Below are 17,501 nucleotides of genomic sequence, written 5' to 3'. Positions count from 1 at the left end.
TCAGATGCCATCTCTTAGAAAGTGTCCTTCAAGGCCATTAAATCACTCGATGACATTTATAAAATGCCTGAAATTACATGGTGTCAGAGAGGACCAGAGAACGTCTCCCCAGACCTTAGAAGGGATAGTGGCATTTCTTCACTCGGCTGGGGTGGCTGGGCACTACCTGTGCGCAAAGCCCTGCCAAGGCTGGGTGACTCAGCAGTGCCAAGGCAGAGCAGGAAGGCTGTGTGGGCCAGGGTCCTCCCACGCCCCCCCACCCCATCAAGGCCCTCCTACCAGCAGACACCCCTCTTTTTACACAAAAACAGTGACGCCAGGGCTCCCTCCAATAGTAAACGCTCAGAGTCCCACCCACAGAGTCATTAACGTAAACTAACGCAAAGGAGGCCTGGCCTTCAGCAACAGACTGGCGATCTTCAGCAAAACAAGAGGAGCCCCAAGCCACAGGCTCAGAGTCGTCATTACAAGAGATTGTCAGCGAGTTAGAAGGACTTAGCACTTCGCCCTCGGCTGTCGCGCATCCCAGGGGCAGTTCTCGCGAGATCGTGCCGTCCTCAGGGCCCGCGCTGGGTCTCTGCGCGCCCACGTGCGCTTCAGCCTCGCAAGGACTTCCGGTCTGTAAGACGTACCCCAGCCCAGTGGTTTTTCAACTGAAGGCCATAGACCCCTATGAATAGGTTTTTAAGAGATTACATTTTTTCAGGACATTTAAAGTTGAATTTCTATCACAAAGGTAATTAAACATGGGTGGTAATTAGGTTTATTTCTTTACTTTGATGGAGGTGCTGGGCATTGAACCCAGGACCTCCTGCATGCTAAGCATGTGCTCTACCACTGAGCTATACCCACCGCCACCCTAAACGTTTTTAACAGAAGCAAGTTTTGGAGAATCTGTGCAGAAACCTAACCACCCAGCATGTCCCAGGCTGGGCCTGTCCCACACTGCAGTTATGATTGTGACCACGACCAGGGAAGGCCAAACAACAACACAGATCTTACTGGGGCTTCTAATCACTGTGATGTACTTCCCCGTGTCTGAACTGTCTCGTGGGGTAAAGCACGGCCACTGGAGTGATGGGTGGACTCTCACGGAAGAGATGCATGCATGTACTTCCTGTCCTGAATCTGGAGCCAGCACACCTATGCAGGTAGTTACTGTCTAACTGGTCAACCATTATATATATATGTGTATGTATATATATATGTATATATGTATATATATACGTATATATATGTGTGTGTATATATGTGATATATGTGTGTATATATATGTATATATATATATATAAAATGTGTGTGTGCATGTGCACGTGCATGCACACGCACATGTGTGTGGAAATTGAAATTGTTAAGAAATTGAAGTGTTAAAGGCAATTTTTTTTAAACTTTTAGAAGAGAATCAATTTATGATCTCAGAGTAAGGAAGGCTCTTAAGGCAAACCATGAAAAAAGAAAAAGCATTGGTATATTTGACTACATTAAATTTTTTAAACTTCCGTTCATCCCGTTCATCAAAGACACCAAAGAAGAGTGAAAAGATAAGCTACAAACTGGGAGGCAACACACTTAACAGAAGATTACAAATAAAGAATAGCTATGACATAATCAGAAAAATAAACCCTATAAAATAGAGCAAAAGTTAGGAACAGGCATTTCACAGAGGAGCAAAAAAAAAAAAAAAAATGCCTGTAATTCCTGAAGAGATGCCCAACTGTATTCAATCAGGAATTGCACTAGCCGTGGAAATTCAAATTCAATACCAGGTGTCATTTCATACCCACCAGATAGAAAAAACTGTAAGTTCTGGTAGTACCAACACTAACCAAGGATGTGGAGGACTGAGAACTCACGCACTGTAGGCATGAGTATAAACTGGAACAATTACTTTGGAAAATATCATGGCACCACCTCGTAAAACTGGACATGCATGTGCTTGACCATTTAGTAATCCTATTCCAAGAACTGTAACCAGAGAGAAACCACTGCAGAGGCCACGGTCAAGACCGATCATAGGAGCCGTATTCATAATAGGGAAAAAATGTCAATGTCTTGATATAAATCAAGAATAGAGCTAATATATAAACAGTGATATATTCATACCATGGAACGTTACATAGTGATGAAGAGACAGCTACGCATATCACCGTGACCGAATCTCAAAAATAAAATTGTGTAAAAGAATAAGATACAAAAGAATACACCCCCTAGTTCCATTTCTATAAAGCTTAAAAATAGGGAAACCTAAATGACGTATTGATTAGTAATATATGCATGTGTGGTCAAATATAAAAGAGAAGCAAGGGATTGAAAAAAGTTCTGGGGAGGGCTTCCCTGCGGAGTGCCGGGAGGAAAAGGCACAAAGGAAATCCAAAATGCTGGTGATGCTCTGTTTCTTGAGCTGGATGGAATGTGGGGCTGAACATTTTATTTCTATTATTATTATTATTCTAAATGAACACCTAGCCTTTTCACGAAGATGGCGGCGAAAGCGAAGGAAGGCCCTGCCCCTCCCAAAGCCGAAGCCAAAGCAAAGGCTTTGAAGGCCAAGAAAGAACTGCTGAAAGGCGTCCACAGCCACAAAAAAAAAAAAAAAAAAAAAAAAAAAGATCCGGACGCCTCCCACGTTCCGACGGCCCAAAACACCGCGGCTCAGGAGGGAGCCCAAATGTCCTCGGAAGAGCGCCCCCTGGAGGAACAAGCTTGACCACTACGCCATCATCACGTTTTCCCCGAGCACCGAGTCAGCCATGAAGAAGAGAGAAGACAACAACACAGTTGTGTTCATTGTGGATGTCAAGGCCAACAAGCTCCAGATCAAACAGGCTGTGCAGAAGCTCTGTGACATGGACGTGGCTAAAGTCAATACCCTGATCAGGCCTGATGGAGAGAAGAAGGCCCGTGCACGCCTGGCTCCTGACTCTGATTCTTTGGGTGTTGCCAACAAAATTGGAATCATCTAAACTCAGTCCAACTGACTAATTCTAAATATAAAAATTTTCACTATTAAAAAAAAATTAATGAACAACTAGATAAACTTTGTGTGCATGACATGTTTATTGAAATGTCCCATCGCTGATGTAAAGGACGCCTTGTGAAGCATCCGGCCCGGGAGGGGCCGGCCCCAAGGGAGCCGCAGCACAGGGCTGCTCCTCTCAGGCTCACTCCGCAGAGCCGCCCTCTGAAGTCAGGACCTCAGTCCCTGGGACCAGGGCTTGCCTATTTGTAACTCCATGCAACAGGAGGACTTACTCCACACACACCTTGTTGTGGAAGGAAGCCGTTCCGCGGGTGCTTTGCACAAATCCAAGGGGATGCCACGGCCGCCATGTGGCCGCCCTCCTGCGTCCCCTGCTGCCCGGATCCCTGGTCCCTCCACCGGCTCCTCGCAGCATCCCGGCTACCGCTGACTCAGAGCGCTTGATCCTCCGCGGCGTTTGCCTGTAAAAGGATTTCAAATCCAGATACTTCCCTAAAGAGATGGTAACATTCAAAGCCAACCTCCTGGGGAGCTCAAGTTCTTTCTGGATGTCCACAGGGTTCTCACAAGCAGGCGGACTCGCAGTCATTACGCTGGCTTTCCTCTCCGAGGGCTGCAGATCCTGAGCCCAGAGAGAGCTGCTGGGGGAAAAGCCTTTCAGGGAGCACGATGAAACATGCGAGAACGTAGTTAGCGAGGAAACAGCCTCCTTCTGTCCTTGTGTTGTATCTTTTTTCACTTTTAGCGAATGCACCCTCATTCCCCAGTTCCTAAAGCCCACCGTTTTGCCTCTCAATTTTCTTTCCTTTAAGTTTGGCAGAAATCGCTAGGAATAATACCTATTTCACACTCTTCACAAGTTAAAAAAATAGGTAGGAAAATTTTCATTGATGTATTAAGACTGATGTGGCAAAACACAAGTCGAAAACCGTTTTTGTCCCCTGCTTCCCCAGGCCCTTTGAAAATCCGGGCTGTCCCTATGATTTTTCTAGTCACTTGGAACCAGCGTGGACAGAGGCGCTAGTTCCTGGAGGAGTAGAAACCAGGAACATACGAGCCCTGGTCACAAGCAGCCCCTTCTTAGTTGGGGTTGGGGGAGGGGGGCAGTAGGGCTGGTCGAAAAGGACTCCCTGGACCCAAGCCAAGTTAGGTGACTGCCATGCACAGGAGATCCACGTTGCAAAGGTCATTCCAGCCAGAAGGAGCCAGAAAAACCTCTCCGAAGGCTGACAGTCCCAGCAGCAGAAGCTGAAGACCGAGGCAGGGGGCCGCTGCATCGGAGTCCACTGTGGTGGCTTAAATTACTTTACGTTTCTCTCTGTCACGAAGGACAACAAACGTGCATGATCCAGGACAGGGGGCAGCAGACTACAGCCTGGCGGCCGAGTCTGGACTGCTGCCCAGCTTGCAAATAAAATTTTAGCAAAGCATACTTCTGTCACCCCAAATCCTCCCAGAGCCCCACGTAATAAGCCGGGTCCTGTTCAGGACGCAGATGCCGCAATGCAGCTCAGAATCCTAAAGCAGACAAGGATGCTCTGCGGGGCTGACGCTAACTGTCACTCAGTCAAGTAGTCTCTGATTCTCCTGTCATGCCCTCCGTTTCTCCGATGCCACGAGGCAGGAGTCCTGTCTTGGTCGATGTTTCTTCCGGCATCTCACAGCCTAGGCCACAACAGGAACTCAGTGACAATCAGGGGGCCGACTGATAAACTTGAGCTGATAAACTCGAGGAGTGAAGCCCGGATTGAAACCTTCACTGGATTCTTTCCGCCAACCAGACCCCTCACCTGCCGTGTTTTCATCACTGTTCCTCGTGGTCTCCCAAGGGTCTCCTCACTGCTTAGACCCTCTCATGTTTCTCCATCCTTTCCTTCCACATCTCCGCTTCCCCCCCATCCTTCCATCACCCTTTCTTGACCTACGGCATCTTCTCCTCTTCCAAACGACCTAAAATCCACGTCGAAAGGTTGGCACGGTCTTTTTAGACTAAAGCATCAAAACAAAATCAAACAAAAAATCCCAAGCCTTTAAAATCAAGATGTTGCTTTTTTTTTTTTTTTTGGAGAGATGTAGCCCCCAAATTCATATACTTCAAAACTCGCATTGTTCAGTTCTTCCATAGAAATGGTTAAAATGGGGAGATGTGTAAACATACAAGCACGGTCCACGTGGGGCCTCCTTAGGGTGGGGTGGATGCTACAGTCATCTCTCCAACGTTTTTCCATTATCGTTTGCTGGTTATACAAATTTTTTTTGCTGATTGAAGAGTGGACCTGTTTTGCATTTTCTAAGCATCTAAGAAAATTGGCAGAGCATTTTTCTCGTCAATTATGATGTCAGATAACTTCAGCTCTGCACTTGGGCTAAAGGACTTTTTTTTTAGCATGAGCACCAGCATGTAGTAAATGCTTGCGTAATGTTGTTATAGGATGTTAAAAAAAAAAAAAAAAAAAAAAAAAAAAAGATGTTTAATTCTTCTTCCGCGGAAAGTCCTTCCAAAAGTAGCGAAGCTCACAGACAGCCGTGTGGTGCACGCGACTGTGACGCCGGGAACGGCTATCTCTGTTTGCAAGATAACTTTTGCCGTGAAGTGAAAATGGCACGAAACAGCTCTACGATTTACTCTGTAAAGAAACAGAAAGCTGAAGGCAAACACTGGGACTGTCAGAAAGTACAGGGACCGAGGAGGGTGGTAAGAGATGTGTGGGGAGAAGCAGGGGAAAGCATGTCCAGGAGAGCAAAGGTGTGCGGTTCCAGCAATGGGATCTGACCCATTAGTGAATCGTCAAATCAACCATTTGGTTGTGACCAGCACTGAAAAGATTGAGACTGGAAATCGTTTCCTGCATATCGTGAAGGATGAGAACTGTATGGGGAATGTTAATTCCAGCTGAGTGTAGGTACCTGTTTGTTGGGTTATTGTGTGAAATGAAAGTTTCCTTCTTAAGCTGCCCACCCAAATGCAGCCGATAGGTCTAGAAAAGGCAAGAACTGAATCAACATGTCCACCGGGGCGTGAGCTGCTGGGGGTAGTTATTTTTGCAAATTTAAACGTATCACATCAACACTTGGAACGCTCTGCCTACAGGACGCTGAACAAGTTCAATTACGGAGACTACAAGTCACATAATGACACTGCTCAGCCAGGCCTAGGATGGTAAAGGGGCCCAGGAGGGACACGGAGGGTGTGCCCCAGCCCCTGAGCAGTCTGAGAGGCTGTGTCCCAGAGCATCCCCAGTTGGTAGAACCAGGGGCAGGGCGGTGTGGGGACCAAGGTGCAGGGTCTCTGAGTTCAGCCCCTGCGTGAAGCCTGGGGGTCCAGAAGGGCAACTGGCTGTAATAAGCGGGCAGACACTTAGCGCCCTCTGGTGGCTAAAGTACCAGCTGAGCCCTATTGACTAGAAGCAGAAACCCCTTTTAACTTCATCAGTTAAAGAGCCGAAGAGTATTTTAAGTTAGGCTTGGAGGGCCAGTCTCCGTACATAAACAAATAAGCACAGCCGTGTGCCAACAAAATCTTCTTTACAAAAACAGGCAGTGAGCCATAGCTTAAGGACCCCGCCCTTAAATATCTTAGTAGAAATATTGTCCAAAAAAAGTTTGATGCTGTTTCCAAATCAAACCAGGGCTCAGAGAAGCACGTCACTGAGATAGTGAGCATACATTAAACAAGTCTAAAATGCACAACTATTTAGAAAGCGTGTGATAAATGATTCGCACCACTCATCAGATCTCTAGGAAAGTAGCGTTTAACGATGTATGTCATTTTGCTTTAGACCACAAGGGATACAATTTAACATTTACGTATTGATGTATGTTTTTTCCCATACCAGTAACCCATTTTGGGGATCTCTGCAGTAACAAGGAGGGAGGTCATGGATTTGGGGAGAACAGAGAGAACTTGGGACAAGGTGACTAAAGCAACTTGACTTTAGCTTCTTGAGACACTGAAATGAGCTGAGCTTCATGAAGGACAGGGATGAGGTTCAGGTTCCTGAAATGTTCAGAGACATCACGGTTGGGAGATTTCCTCCAACAGTCCTGGTGTAACAGCAGATTGTGGGTTTGGAGATGCGGGGCTTCAGTGAGCGTCAGGAACAGACACACAAATGAGTAAGACACGGTTCCTCCACGGGCAAGTCCAGACGTGCTAATACAGTCCCACCACGGGCCCATCAGCACTTCCGGGCTTCCCCTGGGGTGGCAAGCAGAGCTCTCAGTTCTCTGAGCACCTCCTCTGCTCCCACTAACTCGAATCCATTAACAGAGGAGCCTCAAGTCCAGCTAAAGAGACCAGATGCTCCTCCAGCCACCTGTGGGACCCCTGTGCACACACTTCAGGATGGCCAAGGAGCTGGCAATTCCGGAGAGCCTTCCAGGGGCCACCTTTATCCCCTCATTCTGTTAAAAAAAGAGAAGAGAATCTTTTTTTTTTTTTTTAGCATCGATCTCTGAGCTTTATTTATTTTTATTATTTTAAACTTTTTTTATTGATTTATAATCATTTTACAATGTTGTGTCAAATTCCAGTGTAGAGCACAATTTTTCAGTTATACACGAACATATATATATTCATTGTCACATTTCTTTCTCTGTGAGCTACCATAAGATCTTGTGTATATTTCCCTGTGCTATACAGTACAGTCTTGTTTATCTATTCTACAATTTTGAAATCCCAGTCTAGAAAAGAATCTTTGAAGGGAGATTATTCCCACTTTAAAAATGGGTTAACTAAGATGGGGAAATCAAGAAAAACCTCTCAAGGTCTCAAAATTAATTAAGTGCTAGGTTTAAACCTCGCTCTGCTTAACTCTAAACTTTTGACTCCTTACAATACACAGAGCAGTGGTTCTCTAAGTCTAGTCACTGGGCCAGCAGCAGCTGCACCCAGGAACTTGTTAGAAATGCAGATTTTCAGGGGTGGGGGCAGGCAGAGCTCAGTGGTAGAGCCCGTGCTTAGCATGCATGAGGTCCTGGGTTCAGTCCCCAGTCCCTCCATTTAAAAAATGCAGATTATTGGGCCCCAGACCAGCCCCTCCGAATCAGACTCCTGGGGTGGGACCCAGGGATCTCTTTAACACGGCCACCAAGGGGCTCTCGTCCCTGCCGCCTCCAGGAAGGAGAGAACACGGTAGTGGTCTCAGGTCCCAGGACAGTGAGCAGGAATGGGCTCAGCACCCTCAGAGCCACCCCGCGCCACCCCAGGCTCTGCCGGAGGAGACGTGCCGGAGCGACATCCTGTCTGCTGCACGGAGCTGCACGCTAAGACTGGGGGGAAGGGGAGGCTGCGTGTCCCACTTAGGGTGGAGCCACCACAGGTGACCAGCTCTGGGTCGCCAAAGGTCTGCTTCTGCCCGGGTCCTGGGCACACCACCTTCATCTGCTGGTGACATCAACACGGCAGGGGTTGGGGGAAGACAGGCAGTCAGTGATGTGCAGGAATCAGCCCCATCCAGCGGGGACCTCACTCGACAGGTGACTTTCCAGGGGTCCAGGGGAGACCACCACCTGGATGACGGTTACCTCCCATCTGTCAGGCCCCCAGAAGTGCCTCCCCAGGGGCATCTGCCCTCATGCGACACAGCGGCAGCCCTACGGTCTCCTCTATGGTGATGCCCCTGACCCTCAGACATTCCAGAATGATGAAAATCAAGGGCAACCCCCACGGAGCCAACCCAGCCCGCAGCCCATTCCCGAAACTCCTCAAACCAGCGCCGAAACTCACCCCACCCATGATGCCTCGGGGCCACTGGGCAGGACCATACTTCAGGAAGATCATCCAATGCCCAGACAAGTGAGTGTGTTGTTTTGTTTTTCCAAGCAGTGCTCAGCGAGGTTTAAACAAACAAGCCCTCACACCTACGGCTGGGAGGCGGCAGCCAGGTGTGTGCGAAGGGGAACAGGGGACACTGGGCAAGGAGCAAACTGTCCCCCAGGGAGCCCGGTTCCCTCCGATGCTCAGTCGGTGCAGCCCCCAGTGGTCCTTGGGCGCCTCTGTGAGCATCAAGCCTGCACGTGTGACTTAGCTTGAGAAACCCCCTTCCCCAGAGAAGCATCTGTCAACTCTGTAAATCGCGGTGTCCGGTGCGGGGTCGCTCCATCAGACCCTGTGCTCCGGGGTACAGACAGCACCGGGGCTTTTGTTCCCCAGCCCCGCGTGGCGGAGCCAGTCCTGAGCAGAGTGAAACGCTGCTTAGTCACATGGGTTTTCTCTTCTGGCTTTCTGCGTCTCTGATTAAACGATAGTCCCTAAACAGGAGCAACCCTTATTTGTCCAATCTCTGCCAACTACCCTTTCACAGGGAGGATCTTAAGTAATAAATCATGAGTCACCCTCCTCACTCCCCCCCGCCTCACCTTCTGCAACACGGCCAAGTTGCAGCACCACTGATTTCCAAGCCTTCCTTATCTGTCCTTTCTCCAAGGGGAGGCTGTGAAAGGGAGGGTGAAGATCGGTCCTGACTAATGAGCTCAGCCCAGGGCTCCCTGCCAATTTTAGAAACACAGTGCAGCTCTCTCAAGAGCGGGTTATCCAACTGTCCCTTTAGTCAGTGTTTTTTTTTAAAAAAAAAAAAAAGTAATTTTTATCTGGTCACACCCACTAACCAAGTACTTTTTCTCCCAAGTCTATTGAGGATTGCACACAGTTTGAGATAATAGAACAAAGATCCCATGAACACTTTCTTACAGCACTTCCTGTAGGGTGCCATGTGGCTTGGGCACCCGAGATGGGGGTTGCATGGGGGTGGGGGCACAGCATTTGCTACCACAACTGGGTCCCACTCTGCCCAGACGGTGCTAAATTTCACTCAATTCTGTGTCCGTCTTTGTCCATAACCTAGACCTAAATAATCCCAATAAGTTAAAACAGAACCATCACCTCTACAATAAATAGAACTCTAAGTACAATGGCAGCTTCACAGCATTTTGGCTGAGGGTGGTGGGGGCGGGGGGCAGGCAAAGCCAAATAAAGGAGTAATGGAGATCAGACTCTAGTCAACGAAGCTGTGACTCGAATTCCAAATTTGTCGCTTGCTGTTTGATCTTGGAACAAGTAAAGAAAACTGTCTGAATCTTAATTCGCTCCTTGGCAAAATGGAAATGCCAATACCGACCTCATGGGTTGCTCTGGAAAACTGAGACTGTTCAGCTAGCTCACGGTGGGGCACATAGTGAGCGCTCAGTAGACAGGAACCACCATAAGTCCTATTTCACTAAGAGGCAGCCCATCATCTGCTCAGAAATTAAATGCTGGTGCCTCCCAAGGACCTTGGAGGATGGACCCAATCAGATTCTTGCCCAGCCTGAGCTCAAGAGCCTGGGCCTGTCACGGTGACGGCCCTCCCCCACAGTTTAGGACTGCACCGTCTGCAGGAGGGGCATAGCTCAGAGGCAGAGCGTGCGCTTAGCGTGCACGAAGTCCTGGGTTCAACCCCCAGAACCTCTATTAAAACAAACAAACAAAAAATCTGCTGTCCCGGTCTCTCTGACAAGTGGCCTTAGGAAGGCTGGACAGCCACATGTAACGCAATAAAGTTAGAAGACTCCCTCACATCATACACAAAAATAAACCCTCAATGGCTTAAAGATTTAAACATAAGACAGGAAACCATAAACCTCCAGAAGAGGACACAGGCACAGCATTCTCTGATATAAATCTAAGAACATTCTCTTAGGGCAGTCCACCGAGGTGACAGAAATAAAAGCAAAAAAAAAAAAAAAAAAAAAGGGGGGGGGGGACCTAATCAAACTTACAAGCTTTTGCACAGCAAAAGAAACCATAAACAAAATGAAAAGGCAACCTACAGGCTGGGAGAAAATATTTGCAAAAGATGTGACTGACAAGGGCCTTTTTTTCCAGAATATTATAAACAGCTCATATAACTCAATAACAACAGCAGCTAAAAAGCCAACCCGATCAAAAATGGGCAGAAGGCCTACAGACAGCTTTCTCCCAAGAAGACATCCAGATGGCCAACAAGCACATGAAAAGATGCTCAACGTCATTAATTATCACAGAAATGCAAATCAAAACTACAATGAGGTATCACCTCACACGGGTCAGAATGGCCATTGTTAAAAAGTCCACAAACAATAAATGCTGGAGAGGGTGTGGAGAAAAGGGAACCCTCCTACAATGTTGGTGGGAATGTAATTTAGTGCAGCCACTATAGAGAACAGTATGGAGGTTCCTTAAAAAAACAAAAATAGACTTACTGTATGATCCAGCAATCCCATTCCTGGGCATCTATCTGGAGGGAACTCTAATTTGAAAAGATACATTCACCCCAGTATTCATAGCAGCACTATTTACAGTAGCCAAGACATGGAAGCAACCTAAATGTCCATCAGCAGATGACTGGATAAAGAAGATGTGGTATATTTACACAATGGAATACTATTCAGCCATAAAAAATAATAAAGTAATGCCATTTGCAGCAACATGGATGGACCTAGAGATCATCATTCTAAGTGAAGTAAGCCAGAAAGAGAAAGAAAAATACCATATGATATCACTCATATATGGAATCCAAAAAAAAAAAAAAAAAGACACAAATGAACTTACTTACAAAACAGAAACAGACTCATAGACATAGAAAATAAACTTACGGTTACCAGGGGGGAAAGGGAGTGGGAAGGGATAAATTAGGAGTTTGGGATTTGCAGATACTAACTGCTGTATATAAAATAGATAAACAACAGCACAGCACAGGGAATTATATTCAATATCTTGTAATAAACTATAATGAAAAAGAATATTTATATATGCACAACTGAAACACTATGCTATACACCAGAAATTAACACAACATTGTAAACTGGCTGGAGTTCAATTTAAAAAAAAAAAAAAAAAAACTGAGAGACACGAAATCGCATCTCCAGCCCTTCGCACAGCCTGCTGAACGAAGGTCACCGGATCAGGTTCTTCTGGTTGGTCCCCCATCCTGCCAGCTGTCAGCTTTTTAAAAATAAAATCCTGCAGAGAGATGGGAGTGGACTGCACACTCACCAGCTCAGGCTGCACCCATTCCTTTGATCCAGTAGGCTTTTTCCCACCAGTGATCCAGGTCTTCAGTCTACCTGCCCCTCCTTCTAAGCCTCAGAGGTCTCCCTTTGAGAGAGAAGAGACAGAACACAGCAAGAGAGCTGGAAAAGGAGGGAGTTACGGAAATCAGAGGTGAAATAAAGTAGAGATAAGACGGGAAATAAGCCCAATAGACCAAAACCTGGACAACGGAGGACTTGGCAGAGGGGGGACGTTGTGTGGGAACCCAGAGACCTTTTTCTCAATGAGGCAATTAATGGTTTCTTGGTAGAAAGTAGCTTCCCCTTGAGGATAGCCGGTGAGTCCAGTGATGGGACCGAGACCATCGCTAACCTGATTAAGTGAGCTGACCCAACAAATTAAAATTTCCCTCGCCCATTACATACCACACGGGTCTCTAGATAGTAACGCAGGTGAGAGAGTGTTCAGGTGACGTTTGCTCTGCTGGAGAACCTCATTCCTGGAGAACATGACCCTGGAGGTCACACAGTGCTAGCTCCGGGCTAGGAAGTGATGCTAAAAACATCACTGTACCAACAGCAAGACCCTTAATAACAGTAACGACTCACTCCCTGAGAGTGGGAGTCTCCTGTATCCCACTGCATCCTCACTCTCAGCCGGTCAGAGGCATATCACGGCCCCATTTTAGAGATGAAGGACCGGGAGGTTAAGTAGCTTACCCAAAGCCACATGGCAGGACTGGGGTTCACACCTACGTCCATGTGCTTCCAACGGCTGGGCTGTGCTGGCTTTTGGGATTTTCAACTCCAAAGGGCTACTTAAAGGGGATATTCACTCTCTGCTTTTCCAGAGTTTTCTAATTACTTCATTGTGCAGTCTTCTCCTTATGGATGTATTTTACTTTATTTTATTTTATTTTATTTTATTTTATTATTTTATTTTATTTTATTTTATTTTATTTTATTTTATTTTATTTTATTTTATTTTTTATTGGGGGGAGGTAATTAGGTTTATTTGATTTTTTTTTTTTAATGGAGGTACTGGGGGTTGAACCCAGGACCTCATGCGGGCTTAGCACATGCCCTACCACTGAGCTATACCCTCCCCCTGGATATATTTTAAAATACAACTTGGTTCCTTTAAAATGGCTGAGTGCTGATCTTATGTTACCAATTGTTGGTGCTGGGTGATGGGGATATGGGGAGCCACTACACAATTCTGCTTTTGTGTGTGTGTTGCGTTTTTTAATTGAAGGATAGTCAGTTCACAATATTGTGTCAGTTTCTGGCATACAGCCGCATGTTTCAATCATACGTATGACTTCTGTATGTTTTTGATGATCCATATTTAAGTTTGGATTTTTTTTCTTGAATTGGTTCTTTGGAAAGTGGTGTGAAGTCAACACTAAATGCTGAAATGAGATCGCAACTCTCATTGAGCTGCCAGCCCTCCATTAATAAGCAGCTTTGGTGCCGTTCCTGGTCAGACGGTGTTTGGCCCGCGAGCCCGTGGCTGGGGTGCCGGCCGCCTCACCAGGTGAGAACTGGCTGCTCAGGGAAACTCTCTGAGCAGGAAGGGATTTTTCCCAGCCCCCACCCAGTCCACTAAACCTTGGCGGGGGTGGCAGATCTCACCAGAGATGGGGGACCATAGGGAGAGGCTGGTGGGAACCACGTCCTCTGTGCTTCCTGACTTGATGACATCGAACTGCAAAGTTTTTAGATAAAAGATGAGGTTGATTGGGACCATTCCTCCCAACTCTCCAGAAGAAAGCAGAGCATCCAGGCAAACAGTTCTCGTTTCCTTACCTGTCCCTCGTTCAATTATCAATGGCTTCAGTATTTCATCCCCTCTAAATTGTTCAGTACTATTTCATCCACTTAGGTGTCATTTCCTTGCTAAAACGAAGACTACGGGGGCTACAAAGAAGTGAGTGAACCGGTCATACTAATCTTTCCTGCTTTTACCTATCACTCCCCCAAGATAAACAGTTGAGCTGTACAGAGTTCTCCTCCCTTCCCTAAAGGAAGGGACAGACACGGGGCGGGAGGAGCTGACACCTCTGTGGGACAGGATTCCCTAGGAAAAAGTCGGGAACTTTTGGCACTGGCCTCACAAGGGAAAGGCATCCTTTCCCGTCATTAAATTTTCCTTATGACGACAAGAAACCCTGCTCCTTAATCTGTGGGTACCCATTTCCTTTCCTGCATCTGAAGATCCTGGCAGACTCTGTTTTGTTTGTGGAGGTGATGCCACTGACTTACAGGCTGACAGAGGAACAAATTGGTTTTCTCCAAGGAGAAACCTTGACCCTGAAGAACAGAGAGAACTTCTATAGTGGTTTTCGGTTGTTTGTTTTTATATAAAGCCCTCCCTCGGGTTCATCATGGCTCTGGTGGAACAGAGGTAGACAGAACAGTGTGTGTTTACATTTTTCTAGGCAATTCTATGTGCCTAATTATTTGTTTCCCTTTCCGTGGAAAAGGCCAGCAAGTTCTCCAGTTGGGTCTGATAGGTTGATGCTGTTTCCATCATGAAGTCTAAGTCTGTCCCAGCAACCTGAGCGGAAAAAGCATCGTAGTGTCACCCAGAATAAATGACTAAGAGGAAAGTGACTTTTCCCGCTCGAGGAAGTGGCAGATCAACTAATCCCCAAACTGAAAACAGCAAAACAAAACCCAAAAAACTCAGAAACAGAGGGGAGAGGGCCTCTCACAAACACACAAAAGCCAAACCAGTCGACTTCTCTATCAGCCCACGAGCTGGTGGCACCACCTTTATACAGTGAAACAGAATATGCTGGAAACATAGAGATGGAGAAGAGAAAGTAGGTGCCCACGGAGGAGGCACCAGGGGAGAAAACGGACTCGCCAAAACCACCAAGGCGTAGTGTGCTCTCAACTCAATAAAAAGTCCTAGAAATACACACACACAGACCAATGGCCAAAACAGCAAAGGGAACTCAGTAAGTAAACGCATGTTCATAAAAGAAGGTACCGTATTTCGTCAGTTGAAAGCAGGTTTCTAAGGAGTCTGATTGGCCAGTCAGCCCCAACCCAAGGTCACAAACCAGAGTGCAAGGTGATTCTGCCCTGTGTGGGAGGAGGGGGGCAGTCAAGTCCCACAGGACGTTAATGCGAAACTGACTGGTGGTTCAGATGTTTGAGGAAAGGGAGCGTGTTGGTCAAGGACTCGGTGGTCTGCCATCGTGTGAACGTACAAGGTGATAATTCACTTTAAAAAGCAGTATTGCTAATGTCCAGGGTGACTTTATTTCATGGAAAAAATTTTAAAAAGACATCAACGTGATTTTCCTAAACACAGTGGGCACTTTTCATTCTTCTTTTATCACATCATACACACACACAAAAGAGAAAAAAATCAACAGAAATACACCAAAACATACCTCTAGACCCCTTAAATTAGCAGATTTACAATTAAAACTTGAAGCAATATTTTGTTATACTTTGACCCCAAACTCTATTTACAAATTAAATTGCACTTATAAAGACAGCAATGTTTCTAATAGGGTTGTAGGTTATTCTGCTTTATTGTGGTTTTATATCGCGATATAAAACTTTTAAAGCTTTCTTCAATTAAAAAAAAATCATACTTTCTTTTGCAGTACATAATTTATTTACCCACTGCGTTTCTGAGCCAGCTTTCTCTTTTTGTGCTTTTCTGTTTATTTTATTTTACAAATGGCACACGCTTTCTGAATAATTACAGTCAGACGCCACATTCATCATTAAGGGACTCATTCATGAAAAATCAGAGTTTAAGAAGTGAGATACTAGCAGTTAAATCCTTTGGTTCATCTATTTTTTAAAAAAATCAACCAATATAATTTATAAATTGGTGGTAACTCTTCTTTTTGGTTAAAAATAAATCCACTTGGTCGATCACGGATTAAAAGCCAACACTGCTTTAACCGTACCACGTTCCAAGTGTCACCTCACTGCTCAGAGAGGCTGCCGTGTGCAACGGTTTGACAGAACACAGGATACAGTAAGGCACAAGGGAGTGGTACAGATAAAAACAAACACTTCAGGATTGGTTTGGTTAATTATTCTTTTTTCCTGCACAAATGCTAAAATGTGTACCGTTTTCCGGATAAAATAACAAAAAGAAATACATAAATTTTTTTGTTACGAAATACCTATACAAAAATTTTTAATTTACACCATCTGAGCTGCCAAAAAAGGTTTAAAAAAGTATCCATTCCCCGCCCCCCCCCCCCAGACATAAAACTCTCTCTCGTCAGTAGGTCCAAGAGAACTTGGGTTTACAACGCCCCAGCACTTGATGGATGGGAGGGAGGAGGATAGAAATCCCGCTTCCTGCTCTCCCTTAGCCCAACATAAGACAAAAACAAGGGTCAGATGTTTTCAGTAGTGTATTCTACTTATTACAAACAACTGAAGTTTAAGGGAAAAAAAAAGAGGCGAGAGCCCACGGGCGCGGGTTGGAGTAAGGCACTTCCCGGGGGAGCAGCACCCCGACCCGCGGCGGGGAGGTGCGCGCGGTGCGGGCGGACGAAGGAGCGCGGCGGGGAGGGCGCGGGAGGCCGCACGCGGGGCAGGCGCCGCCTACACGGACGTGGTCACCCGGTCCACGGCGTGGTTGACCTCGTTCTTGTTGGAATCCAGTCCTTTAGCAGCGTGCCTGTCATTTCGCAAGTTCTCCACTGTCTTTTTCAGGTTCTTCAGCTCGCCCGGGTGCGGCGTGGCCCGCCTCTGAAGCGTTCTCTGCAAACAGAGAGCGGAGCGGGCGGCTGGGTTTCAGGGCATCCCGGGGCTGGCCTTCCAACGCGGTCTCAACCTCCCCGGGGCTCAGGGCTCAGGGCTCAGGGCGGGGCGGAAAGGCAGGCCTTGCGGGGGCTACCTGCGTTTCAACGGCTCACCAGTGGTTAACCGAGGATGGAGGATCAAAGTGTGTGTAACTTACCTGGTCCAGATGGAAGGGTTACTTTCGGAATAAAGGATCTTTTGTAAAATAGGAGATGAGTGTTGAGATGAAAACAAAGCTCCGTGAACGGTCAGAAGGAAAGAAAAGACTTAAGCGAGACAGAACTGTGGGGGCAAAGATGAAGGGGTAAACAAAATTCTAAAATTAAAATCGCTGGAATGTTCTACTATTATCTGAAGTGGTTCTGGCTTCCTTCAACCCACGAGGCATGGGAGGTGAAGGAACAAGGGAAATGGGAAAGCACTTCTTTTCTGATTTTGCTGCTGTGTTGTATTTATGTGACCTACCAAAGACAGTCTGAGTTCTTCTAAAAGACCGCAGTGCTGGGCATGAAGTAACGGGCGTGGGCAACATTTTAAATATTATGTTATTTAACACGACTTGCTCTTTCACTCCTGAAACAGTGTTTACATTTTTTAAATGGCCTCTCCAGGAGCTTCAGAAGGTTAAAAAAAGGAAGGGCATTGCCGAGGCCACGAGTAAGGGGTGAAACAACCCTGCTCTAAGTTGTGGGGTGAGCAGTAGAGGGTCACAAATGCGGAC

The 17,501-nt window shown here is 46.5% G+C and overlaps 1 protein-coding gene and 1 pseudogene across 2 annotated transcripts in view; one reads left to right on the top strand and one right to left on the bottom strand.

Annotated features, from left to right (window-relative positions):
* The first annotated feature begins 2,038 nt into the window (after positions 1-2,038).
* Positions 2,039-2,967, top strand: LOC105083876 (large ribosomal subunit protein uL23 pseudogene; annotated as a pseudogene).
* Positions 2,968-15,243: 12,276 nt separating this feature from the next.
* LRRC1 (leucine rich repeat containing 1) overlaps positions 15,244-17,501 on the bottom strand; it is a 93,626-nt gene continuing 91,368 nt past the window's right edge. For both annotated transcript variants that reach the window (XM_074348922.1, XM_074348921.1), the window contains exon 14: positions 15,244-16,738. In XM_074348922.1, the coding sequence (XP_074205023.1) occupies positions 16,580-16,738 (159 nt within the window). In that variant the 3' untranslated portion in view covers positions 15,244-16,579. The remainder of the gene's footprint in view (positions 16,739-17,501) is intronic.

Source organism: Camelus bactrianus, chromosome 20 (assembly GCF_048773025.1).
Source record: "Camelus bactrianus isolate YW-2024 breed Bactrian camel chromosome 20, ASM4877302v1, whole genome shotgun sequence".
Taxonomy (NCBI): domain Eukaryota; kingdom Metazoa; phylum Chordata; class Mammalia; order Artiodactyla; family Camelidae; genus Camelus; species Camelus bactrianus.
Note: the sequence above shows the minus strand (reverse complement) of the source record. Positions and strands in the feature narration are given on the sequence as shown.